The sequence below is a fragment of the Poeciliopsis prolifica genome, unplaced genomic scaffold, assembly GCF_027474105.1.
Source record: "Poeciliopsis prolifica strain line A6 unplaced genomic scaffold, Auburn_PproV2 SCAFFOLD004, whole genome shotgun sequence".
Lineage (NCBI taxonomy): Eukaryota > Metazoa > Chordata > Actinopteri > Cyprinodontiformes > Poeciliidae > Poeciliopsis > Poeciliopsis prolifica.
The window spans coordinates 1,402,927-1,415,396 of record NW_026562379.1 but is presented as its reverse complement, the minus strand read 5'-3'; the positions used below and the strand labels follow the sequence as shown (position 1 = coordinate 1,415,396).

The window sequence follows — 12,470 nt, the reverse complement described above, 5'->3', positions numbered from 1 at the left end:
AGACTTTATCTGTGAGCCAGACACCCTGTCTATTTTCAAGACTAAGGCTGAAACTATGTTTTAGCTAAGTTTGGGTTGTCTCAGCTTTGGACCAGTTTTCACTTTTCAGTTTGATTTTTCTGGTTTGTTCTCCATTAACAGTTGGGACTATTTTTGAGTTAATTGCCACTTCAGGTCCCACATTGCTCCATGTATTTTTCTGCCTGTTTAGTTTTAAGCTGGACTAGGCAAACTGCAGGTACTTGAGGTTTTTTCCTATTAAAGGAGAGTTTATTTTGGCTCCTCAGTGTTTTCTCAGGATGAAGGTGCAAATCGGAGTGAAGATTGGGTGCAGTTGGCTGGCTTGTGATTTTTTTTTGAAACAGCTGCTGACTGACTGCACTGCATTAACCCTCTCAGGCTAAAATTACTTGCAAAGACTAGCTGAGTAGCATTTAGCTGTTGCAAATCTGCAACATCTGCCTGGAGAGGGTTAAAACTGGTTCAAATTTGCATTTGACATAACTTTATAGCAATGTTGAAATTAACTGGATTAAACTTGAGATTATGTCTGTTGTGAAGTAGGACAGCATACAAAGTTGAATTGAGTTTTACTGAATTACATTTTAGAGCAGATTGTTACGGTCTGCAGGACCGACCAAATAACGTACAGTACTAGGTTTTAAGCAAATTCTCTAATTATGGTGAAACTGAGCCCTTCACCATGATTACATATTTGTGACAATTATAAAACTTTAATGTTTTAACAATCAGCAAAAAAATTCAGTTGTCTGTTTAACTCAAACAGCAGCAGAAATGACAAAATTAGAATAAAAATGTAAGTAGATGAATATTTAGTGTGTACACAAATGCTGCTGTTGTAGCTCTTTACTGTAAACAATCTGGCACAGCAGGAGTTCCTAAATAGTTGGAACAGTTTCTTATATCTCATATATACATTATATTGAACAGAAAGTATGCAAGGCTTGGCGACTTGCACTGTTTATAACACACTTCATGCACTGTATTTCACTAAAAAGTAAATGCAAAAAGAAAATTAATTAAAAGATGAAAGTATGATTTTGTATAATTTGTGGGAAAGACATTCATTTGTGATACCAAGTGAAACTTTATTGCTAGATTTTTATTTAAAATGTGCCACTCTGGATCATTTTATTTATTTAAACAGCTAAAACTTTGATAAACTAGAAAACCTGTTCTATAGATTGTGAAAGCACATAATAAATTAAAATAAATTACTTTCTGTTTGGAGAAAGTAATTAGACTCTTTGCCAAAAAATAAAAAATAAATAAATAATTAAAATTTGTGGAGGCTAGTGCTTTCATGGCATAAATATGCATGGGAGGTCAGCACCTCCCTCCATCATCTGCTGTATACATCAAAGTCAAAGTTCAAGAAATGCATTGCCTAATTTTAGTTCAGCATGCTGCAGAGCTGTGTCGCTGCTTCAGCTGCCATCTTCAGTATGCAGCACTGGATGTCTTCACCGAGGCCTCACTCACTTTTCAAGTCTTTCTTTAATCGGCTCATGAAAGACGATTCCTGCAATAATAATAACAAAAAATATAATAATAAAAAAATAAATTTAGGCAGACAGGAATTATTTTAACTCAAGGACAAAAGTTTATGTTAAGCCTGGATTTTAGATAAGTAGACTGCCCAGTTCAGACAGCGCGAGATAGTTCGATATAAAAAAAAAAACCTTGACTCAGGGCCTTGCAAAAGTTCCTTTTTCATTTTTTGCACTTCGTAACATTACGACCACAAAGTTCAAGTTATTTGGAGGCACAAGAGAAAATTCAACATTGTGCTCAAAGTGTTTTAAAAAACAAAACTTGAAAAGTGTGGCGTCCATCTTGATTCAAGACTTTGTTGTCATGTTTGCCTGATTGACTGCAGGTTTTGGGGGATATTTTTCTACTAGGTTTGCACAACAAGAGCCAAAAAACTAATTCTTTCCAAAATGGCTACGTCTTTGTTAAATTTGATGAGGAGAATCTGTGAACAAACCCATGAGAAACAAGAATCCTTCAGGGATATTAAATATGTCTGACGTTGAGTTGGTCTGTCTCATGACATTCAAAGTCTCAGAGCCAGGTTGTCAGTGAGGAGTAAATCTATGAAATACATCAAAGTTCAAATACATCAAAGAAGTTATGATTTCAGCTCTTCAACAGAAAAAAAAAGTCATGACTACAGGGGCAAAAAAGAGATGATTAAATACGCAACATTTCACCAGTTTGTTTTCACCAATGACAAGATTAAATTTGAAGTCTTTTCTGTCACAGCTGAACTCAAACATTTTTTGTTTCTGTCTTTCATGTAAGCAGTCTGAAACATTTCATGCTTGCTTTCAAAGTGAAAGATTTAAATTTGCCAGGAAACTCAATTACATGGGATTATGGGAGCAAATTGATCTCTTAAAGCTGAAATGACAAACTAAACGTGGTGAAAGTGCAGCACATTCCTGATTATAAATGTTGTCGGAGCGCTCACTGCACTCAGTAAAACACACAAAACACAACAAAGAATTCATTTGGTTTTACTTTACACAGAAACCATAATTTGTCTCAAAACCTACTGACATATTTACATTTTTTTCTTCTTCTCTGCTTCATTGAACAAAATATATCTTTACAATTGCATGTGATGAGAGCCTGTGTTTGCGTGTGCTTGCGTGTGTGGACGTTTGAATGACTTCATCCTAATACAGAAGAAAACAGACTCTCTTCATTATAGTTTCCCAATCAAATCCTCATGCACTGATCTAATCTTTCAGCACATGCTAGCTTTGATTTCTGCTGGTGTGAGTGAAGACACAGAGTTTTTCACAACCTTTTGTATGCCATCAGGGAAAAGTAGGAGAATGCTTATGGTGTTTTTTTTTTATTATGTTGGCACTATACAATCTTCCTTTTATACATAACAGGTGGGCAGAATTAGGAATTACAATTCAAGTTTTAGAGCAATTATGTCTGTTTAATGCCAATGAACTTTGTAATCATCTAGAACTTTAAGATCTTGAAAATGCTCGTAAACTCTTATCTTAATCATGACCTTGATTAAAAGTGTGTGTTGTCAGTGTTCTGTGTGTGTTTAGACTAGTTGAGCGATGGCAGATTTCATAAGAGTAAGAGAGACGTTTTATTGTGTTATTGGATGTAAACAGCAACAGCTTTTGTTCATTTATTCTCGTGTTACTGTAGCATCGAGACTATAACTTGGATGCCCTCGAACAACATAAACACAATGATTCTGACTGCTACAAAACTTGAAACATATAAAAGCGTAGTTTGGGATGTCATGCGTTTCTGCAACTAGATGTCTCTGAAAGTTTCACACTGGAACTATAAAGCAACCATTCAGAGGGAAAATGTTCTTATTTGTTTTCTGGCAAAGAATGAGGGGAAAAAATTAGTTTCATTACTTGGGTTTGTATTTAGGATTGCCTGGCTGGAGGACAGGGAGAGTTGGTTGTTTATGAGTGGTTTTTTTTTTTAATATCCCATGCAAAAATCCTCCCTACTGTTTCCTGCGCCTCCACTAATTTTTGAATGCCGCTGGACTGGGTGAAATCCAGAACAAATTAATCTCAGGAAAATGCAGTCAGTGCCCTGAGTAATTTGTAAAAATGTCAATAATTTGGTGTTCATTGAGACTGACGACTGTATCACACAGGGCCTCTCACACTGCTTTCTCTATGTAGCCAAATTGAACAAAATAATGGGTGTAAAGCAAAAAAAACAAAAAATAAAAAGGACAAATCCTACCTCTGTCATTGAGTCTTCAAGCTGCTTCAGCTCCTCATAATGGTCTCGAGAGTCTCTCAAAGGTTGAACCATGATTTCTTCAATCTGAGGGAATAGCTAGTCAACGTAGACATGTAGAGTGAATGACATGTTTTTTTTTTAGAAAAGAGAGTGCTGTATTAGCAATTCACATTTGTCCAATACCTTCATGACTGTCTCAAACATGGGGATGAGGACAAACTTGATGAATCCAATCTGAGCCGTGGGTTTGGTAACTTTGTCTCTGTCCATGAAGGGAGCTACTGGAAGACCCTCCGACTTCTCCCTGTCACTCTTAAAACCAAAGACATCACTGCATCAGTATATTGTCGTGTTAAGACTAGATCATTCTGGTCAAAGGAAATTCCCGTGGAGCTCAAGTCACCTGCATGAAGTACTCCTCCAGTAAACAGTCCACCCACGGCTCAGCAACCTCAGTTGGCCTCACCTCGTTGGAAATATCACAGCACTTGATCAACACCTTCTGCAACTAAGATAATAAACATAAGCCTGTTCAAACTCAAATTCAACATGTCCAAGAGCAAAAACAGATGGAACTGTGAAAATAATCTGTTTTGCTTGTATTTCTAGTTTTAATTTCTCATTCATCAGAAATGCGTCGTGTGTGACTTTGGTTCATTTCAATACATTTCGTCACAAAAAGGCCTGATCCATAAGGGTAGCAGTAGAGTAACATAAACTTAAAAATGTTTACATACACACATTACGTGGTCCTCCTTGCTAAAATCAAAGTTGTCCAGTTTCTGCTTGAAGCTTTCAAGAATCTCACCATGCCTGGCCATGTCAGTGGCCAGAATAAGGGTGATAATAGCCTGAAAACATGACAAGAAAGAAAATTTTTGCTGGTTTCTCGTGAAATCAGAATCAGAATGACACATAGATGTGACAGCAGTGCAAAAGATTCAAGACAAACTCAGCATGACCAACATCTCACCTGTCGAATCCTTTTAAATGCCTCTGGATCAACATTTGCAAAGATGTTGCACTCAGGAAGCGAAAGGATCTGAAAGGCCACAGCACAATGATGGTTCTCCAGCGGGGAGATGTCGTTGTAGCGCACCGCCAGCTCTGTGCGAGCGTTGATTTGGTATCTGATGTGACATAGGAGAATGGCTCTGAGATGGTTGGATAGTAAGTTCTCGTGAGGCTTTTCTGATAAGGTTCTCACCTGCATGAAACTCAGACACAAACGTATCAACATGATTTGCTCAGTGGGAATGTTTTCATACCTGAATTCTCTCCAGGCTGAACTAGTTTCACAGATCATCAACAACAATGTTGTGCAGAGTATATCAAAACATAACGGGGGTCAGTGGGCTTCTCCAGTGCTGCATATGTCAACAGTACTACAGACATGGGAGTGAGTCTTACGTGTTGTTGTAGCCAGGGTGGTCCAGGTCATGACACACCGCTGTTGTCATTAAAATTCCCAGATCTGTGAGGGTCAGCTTCCCCTGCAGGATGACGAATGATGAAACACGCCTGTTTCCTGGAAATTTACTGGAAATACTGTCTTCAAATAAATAATCTTATATCTGGTTTTAGTAAATAAGACTGAGATATATTTAGCGCTTCATACCTCTTTAATTTTTTACATGTTTTGACAAAATAAAACAACAACCTTCAGTTTTGCATGCATCATACTTAGTTAAAGTTCAAGACGTACGAATAATTTTGAAAGGCCCAGAACAAATATGTACCACACCTGCAGGTTGCAAAGGTGAATCATGCCGTACATCATCTGACTAACACAGAAGCAGTGGCGAAAGTTGTGGAAAGGATTGTTGCGATAGTTTTCCTGTATTGCCAGCTAAAAAATAAAGTACAAACACCGTTTTCTTGTTACAGAATATCAAATTAATCTGTGTTTCGAACCGGAATACGTAGATTAACGTGCGTCTGCGTTATTTACCAGCCAGCGTTTGAGTATGATGGGGTTCATGTTAAATTCCTTCACCAATCCCAAGTCATGGTACATAAACTCCAGACAACTCAACATCTGTCACCACAAATGGAGAAAGAAAAAAAAAAACAGCCTTCTTTCTTGGAGTTGAGAGGAATAACACTAAACTGTAATGATGGAAATCACCAAACCTCATTATGTTCCCAGTGCCAAACATCAAACGTTGGCTTCTTCAGTGCCTCAATGGTCTCCTGAGAAAGTGTGTACTGAATGTGGCAGATAAATGAACACGGTCAGAAAATCCACGCACACCTTTTGTGAACTTCAGAGGCTGCATTGTGGAGAAAAATACCTTTGGGTAAGTGGGGACGTCTCTTCTTGGTGTGACCTTCTTTCCATCTTCCGAGAAATTGAATTTGCAAGAACAGCTTACCCTGAGGTCAGAAGTAGACAAAGTAAATCAATCTTTTATTGTTGTTGCTGTTTTAATGTACTCGGTGTGATGCCAAGTCTGAAGTCTCACCTACTTCCACCTCTTGAAGTCATCTCATCTCGAAGTTTCTTCAGATCGTTTTTACATTTTTCGATTTCGACCACTTTCAAACCCTCCACTGAAACAGGGCGGACGATACATTTGAGTTCCCTATCAGAGTTTTGTGGATGCTTCTCTTTTTTGTTGATCACTCACTTTCCACTCTCTTTTCCAACGCCGCCAACCTGGTGGTGACCTCAGACTTCAGCTCACTGATGCGAAAGGCTCTGGCTCAGACAGTCAAGAACAAATGAGTAATCAGCCCTGTTTACAAGTGATCCAGTTTATCTCTGAGGCGCTGTCGCAGTCTCAACAACGTTTTGCAAAGTGGCGATGGGAAAGCTTCAGATGTGACAAAAAATGAATGTGTTACCTGGTGAACTGCTCTGCCACCTGAGACAGCACGCTCTGAAACATGTCCTCCCTGTCTGTGGCATGAATAAACATCTGATAAGCCACTGAACACCAGGTCAATAATTTCCCAAACAGTTTTCTTAAATTCTTTACCTTGTGGCTGGTCAGTAGATAGTGGGACAATTTTGTATAGAAAACTGTTAAGAAATCAGATGTGAACACTTTAGTTAGATTTGTCTCTCCCTTTTCGCATCATCTCTCACTTTGAAGTTCATTAAGTGCTCATAAAGAGCTGATGAATCCATCAAAGGATGCAACCCCATCTTAAAAAGGCGGTATTATGTATTTTCTAGGAACATTGTGCTGTTTTATAGCACAATCAAGTAACTATTTTGCCTTCAGTTGTTGTAAGAATGCCGGCAGTACAATTATGACTTAAAAGAGTTTTGACTTTACAACTTGACACCTTGAAATAGGGCCTTTGTCTCTTTAAGAAGCTCCTGCTCTTTCCAACACGTCATCACAACAATGTTAGTTCATTATCCGATCTACAACTATTAGGAGCGTTGGACAAAGAAGTAGCTCACGTGGGAAACTCTGCATACTTGTAGTTTTATCAGATGTTTGCTAATTGTTGCTGGCGCTAGTCTGGATGAGCTGAATGTGGGAGTCAAAAAGTTGCTTTTACATAATACCCCCCTTTTTAAGAAAATGGAATGTGAGGAAATTTAAACAAAGCTGTAATATTTCTACCGAATGTCGGGTAAGTTACTTTGGAGAGTTGGTGGGCATTGTGGCATCAATAGAGACCATGGCACCTTCTGGATTTATAACCTTAATGGCAGAGTTCCTGTTGAAAGACAATGACATTTGAAGAATAATGTGAGAATTACCTGCCAAAATGTCCATCACCCCTTTTGTTTTATATTTTGCCACTTTAAAACCACAAACTTCAGTTTGGTATTTCTTACCACCATCAATATGAATAGTTTGGTGGCCATTTTTTTTTTTTTTACTCAGCCTCTTGAGTTTATGGTTATAATACAAACTAATTTGAAAAACTTTACATTGTGTGCAAACTTTTGCAAGTGTATGCTGCCATACAAAAAAAACAAACAAACAAAAAGGTAAATTAACTTGAGAGAAAGCAACAAAGCTCACATTTGTCATTAATCCTCAGTTTTGATCTGTACAGTATGTCAACATTTTGCTGCAGAATAGAACAGAATATTATCTAAATTGTCCCATAGTGGGAAAAAGTTTATACACATGTTTGTATATTTACTTGGTATTTTCTAATTTTGGAATGTGAAAGCAAACCAAACAACTAACCTGGGAAGGTTGGATGAGGAACACAGAAGTTCCTTGATGTCACACGGACTACAGTGCCGACTGAAAACTACCTGAAATGTCGCAATTCAACAAAGTCAGATCAGGAGAGTGTATGACAAGCGGTTTGCATAAAAAGCATTCCTGTTACACAAATTTATAACACCAAGGTCATACAATTTATTGTGTTTTTTTCAATCTCTAAAAAAACATCTAATAAAGTGAAATGAGTATTGGAATGAGCTAAAGGCAACATTGCTGTGTGGGAACACTTTGACAGAAAACAACAGCTGGAGTGTGAGATTTCCTGGAGTCCTTAAAGATGTCACATGCAAACAAGTCCAGTTTACAGGAGTAAGTCAGCACTTGCAGGCTGTGTAATTGGAGGAATGAACAATGATTTACGGCAAAGATCCAGAAAACTGTAGTTTTCATGGGAGCAGAGGCATTAGCCCCAGCTATCAGGCAGAAAAACAAAAACACATCGCCGGCTAGATCCTGGGCTTGAAGCTCCTGTGGAGACATGTGTCATAGCCAGACCTCCACTTAAAAAGCGTTTTACATCACTAGATGAGGAGCACTTCTGCTTGTGCTTGTTATTATTTTGAACTACGATATGCCAAACCTTCAAGATTTATGTCAAACCAATTAACATTTAGAGCACTATGTTTTTAAAAACACAGTGCTGTATTGTTGGCAACACCTTTAAGGGTCACTGACATCCTTCAGTGTCTAATTTTAGATCCAGGTTATGGTTCTTGAATCCTCTGGGATAATTGCTGTAATTGCTTTTGAACATGCAACTTATGGTTTGAGTTTTTGTTTATCGTAGTTTGTTTTCATGTTTATTTTGCTGTAAACTCCCTTCCCAGAAAGATTGGTAATCTTTCTTTCGTGTGATTAAGAATGAATTCATTTAATTTGAAATAACCGAGCTACACTTTGCCAACAAACTCAAAGATAGGACAAAGCTGAGAAAAAAATAACCCAAACAGCAATATTTAGGAAATAAATCAAGAACTCTGTTGTTTAATTTTTATTGTTTATGTCAAAGTTATGCTGCTTATGTTAGCTAGTGCTAATAAAGAAGAAAAAAAGATCCTGTGACACGTAACAAGTCAAATATATAATGAAATTTCAAACATACATAAAAAACTATATAATAGACATATTTTCAAAATTATTTTTTTGCTGTTTAGAGATTTATTCTTATTGATTTTGTTTGTATTTGTTCTTGCTATAGCAGTTTCTGCTATTATATTTGCTGTTCAAGCTTTTTGCCTCTCTCTCGTGCTTGTTTTTGCAGGCATAACAAAATAATAAATCCATAAATAAACTTGTGAACTGCAAAGGGTTTGAGTAACAAAGTTTTAGTCTTTTCAGTAGTGAAATGATGCTGTTCCTGATGGTGACAATAACTTTTAATGCTCTTTAATGTGTTTTTTTTTCCTATGCTCCCTGACAGTTTCATTCACGCATAATCCAGTCTGTGCATATTTAAGAATGGATCCATTTGATATATGTTTATCAAGTCCAATACTTCAAGCTCTTCATTTGAACATGCATGATCAGTCTCACCTTCTGCACCGTCCCATCAACATCCAGGTAAATGTTTCTGGGGGGAAAGGATGAGGAACTGGACCCCATGGCGCTTGTTTTTTTTTGTCTCCTTTGCTAAACACCTGAAGAGGTTTCACTTTGGAGACCCAATTAACAACCCTGAAGAGTCAAAATCTCTGTTCTGCTTCTCAGGATCTGCTGGAAATAGGTTGATTTTTTTGGTATGCTCTGCACAGGTAATTAGCTATTCAAGCAAGAAATACAGATATGAAAAAACAAAAGAAAAATCAAGCAATAACAACTTTAACACTTAAGTCGTATTTGTAACAGCACGAGAACTTTCAATGAGACAATGGATGTAAGAAATCGATAAAACCAAAGTAATAGATAAAACGCTGGAAAAAAAAAATCAGTGCATGTATTGAACTCACGGCGTCAGTGATCCTCCTTCTCCCCAGTGGAGACTGGAAACAAAGTCCCAGGTGCAGAAGATCCGGCTCACTCACGTCTCACATGACAGCGCGTTTAGACACAAACAGCCGCATGCCCACTGACATACAGTGAAGAGGAGAGGGAGGCTGTGAGTGATGAGGCTGGTGACGCCGGACATGTGAAAGCAGTGAATATAAGTAGCACTTGTTGCCATGGGACTGTTACCATGGAGAATAAAGAGACAATCATCAGGTCTGAAAGAGTAAGAGGTTTTTACCTGAATGGTTTCAGACAAGGCCAAAGACGTTTTACTATGTTTGCAAATGATGTAGCCTTTGCCAGATCTTTGCAAAATACCTCAAGCTTGATCAACGTTTATGAAAAGTGCATTTGAGAAGAAAAACATCCACCCCTGAGAGCATGGGGGGCATCGCCAAACAGGTAACAGTGAAACCTGTTCCTCTGAGTTGAAATGTCACTTGGTTTTTAGGAATAATTTGAAAAAATCAGCAAGTTAAGTAACATCAAAATGGTATAACTGTGTTGTTAAGAGAAGAGACAAAAGATAGCTCTGGCTATCAAATCAAAGTCTGCATCTATTCAAATCTGTTTGTCTGTTATACGACATATGGGTGGATTGAACATGGGGACATATGGGAGCTTTTGGCTAGTTATAAAAAAAAGGAATCACTTGCTTTTGCATTGTGATGATAATTCTTACATTTCTGTTGATAATAATAGGAAAAATTCAAAATACCATTAAGGTGCAATTCAGGGTCCATCAGCATGGGAGAAGTCATTTTGGGAATACAAAATATGCCGTTATAGAAAGTATTACAAAGTAAAAAAAAAAAAAAGAAAATATATATATAGTCAGTTAAATAATTTTGCTCCACTCCTTTTTACCATGATTTGAATAAAGTTCTAAACATATTTCAAAAAGGCAAAGATTTTAAAATAAAAGTCTTTCAGCAGGGAGTTTCAAATTGACCGACTGGTGTTAACAAGGACGTCTGCAGCTCAACCAGGCGGCAGGAGGTGATTAATTGGAACTGGAGAGCGTAGATCACCTCCTGTCAACTCAGAGGACACCTTCTCTCCACACACCTGCAGACCCACAAACACACACCCTCTTTGTGCTCTGAAGTGATGCATTTCCCCCAGAGTCTAATTACACCCCTTCCCAGCTCTCCTGCCACACCAGGAGGAAAAGTGGAACATGACAGGATAGACCGTGTGACCAGCGTTCAGTAAGTGAGCTCACCAGAGATTAATGAAACTTTCCAAAGCACAACAACTCTCACCCCCTTCCACTATCTGACGGCGTTTCACGTTGCACAAGTGATTGTGCACCACTTTTCTCCATTTCTTTTCTTTCCTTGCTGCCATGCAAGGACACCTTGCATGTGTATTCATGAGCGCGAGCACCAGTGAACAAATGGTGCATCCATTAATACAAAGACAGCAATAAGCAGATCAAACCGAGCGGATCTGATGAGGTTATGCAACCACGGGACTCACACCTTCAGCGAGGGAAGATCCATTTTGGGATAAAAGCAATCGATAACATCGGAAGGATTTCCATAACAAAACATGTGCAGCTGGACTTCTGAGGAGAACGCATTATCCTGATTATACTAATAGAACGGGCCTGTTTAACTGCATGAATTTTTACTCATCTCGTTCACATGTAAATACACCTCATTTCTTTTTTCTTTTTTTTGGCCTGTTTTTATGTTTTATGCTTTTTCCATGCTTCTTTAGGTATTTGGCAACATAAAGAAGGAGCAAATAAATCATAGTTGCTTAACTGTTCCTTACGCATGGATAGAGCTGTCATGTTGGGGCAACACCTGACAAAACTCAAGAATGAAAAATGAAGCAACTAAAGACACAAGAAAGAACATATGTGAAAATACCTTAAAGGAAATTCTAATGAATTGAGTTTGGCAAGACCTGATGAGCAATAATATAGTAACAAATATGAATGAACCCCAAAATTCAAACATCCAAGGATGTCTACGTCAAAGGACACAATTGCGTTGTAGTTTTCCAGGAAACAAATTCTTCCACTTGAGCTTTGGTTCTTGCTGCAGTTGCAGGCCTCTTAGAAGATTCCTCTCCTTTATGCAAGGTGGATGAAAATATCCTGCTATGCTTTATTCCTGGTTTTCATCCTTATTCTTCATCATGCTGTTGGTTTTCTAAAGCTCTCTAACAAACTTTTGAAGCTTTTTTTGAAGAGGTGGATTTGTGAGATTCGATTACACCCACTGTGAAGCATTTAGTGATTGGTTCAGGAGGATGAACACAACGTTGGATTTTTATACTACATTTGAAGCATGTGACATTTCACTTCTACATTACAATCAGTGCTTCGTGTCAGCCCATCCATCATCTGTACTTGCTCGTCCCTTGGAAGGTTGTGGAGGAGCAGGTGCCTGTCTCAAGAGGGGGAATGCGGAATAGTTAAAGGAGTGTGAAAGCTTTTGCATGGCACTGTTATTTTTTTTTTTACACCATTCAAGGGGCTTGCTGTGTGGGTTTTAC

The 12,470-nt window shown here is 38.1% G+C and overlaps 1 protein-coding gene across 1 annotated transcript; it reads right to left on the bottom strand.

The window, feature by feature from the left end:
* Window positions 1-585: 585 nt before the first annotated feature.
* pde9ac (phosphodiesterase 9ac) lies at window positions 586-10,071 on the bottom strand. Its single transcript, XM_055028496.1, has 19 exons — window positions 9,920-10,071; window positions 9,507-9,683; window positions 7,932-8,002; window positions 7,372-7,449; window positions 6,753-6,796; window positions 6,619-6,673; window positions 6,402-6,472; window positions 6,237-6,324; window positions 6,066-6,147; window positions 5,905-5,979; window positions 5,723-5,809; window positions 5,516-5,620; window positions 5,182-5,264; window positions 4,745-4,901; window positions 4,509-4,622; window positions 4,175-4,279; window positions 3,955-4,083; window positions 3,772-3,867; window positions 586-1,543 (listed from the first exon to the last, which is right to left on the bottom strand). The coding sequence occupies exons 2-19, from the start codon at window positions 9,573-9,575 to the stop codon at window positions 1,496-1,498; spliced, it is 1,557 nt and encodes a 518-aa protein (XP_054884471.1). The 5' UTR covers window positions 9,576-9,683; window positions 9,920-10,071; the 3' UTR covers window positions 586-1,495.
* Window positions 10,072-12,470: the final 2,399 nt, after the last annotated feature.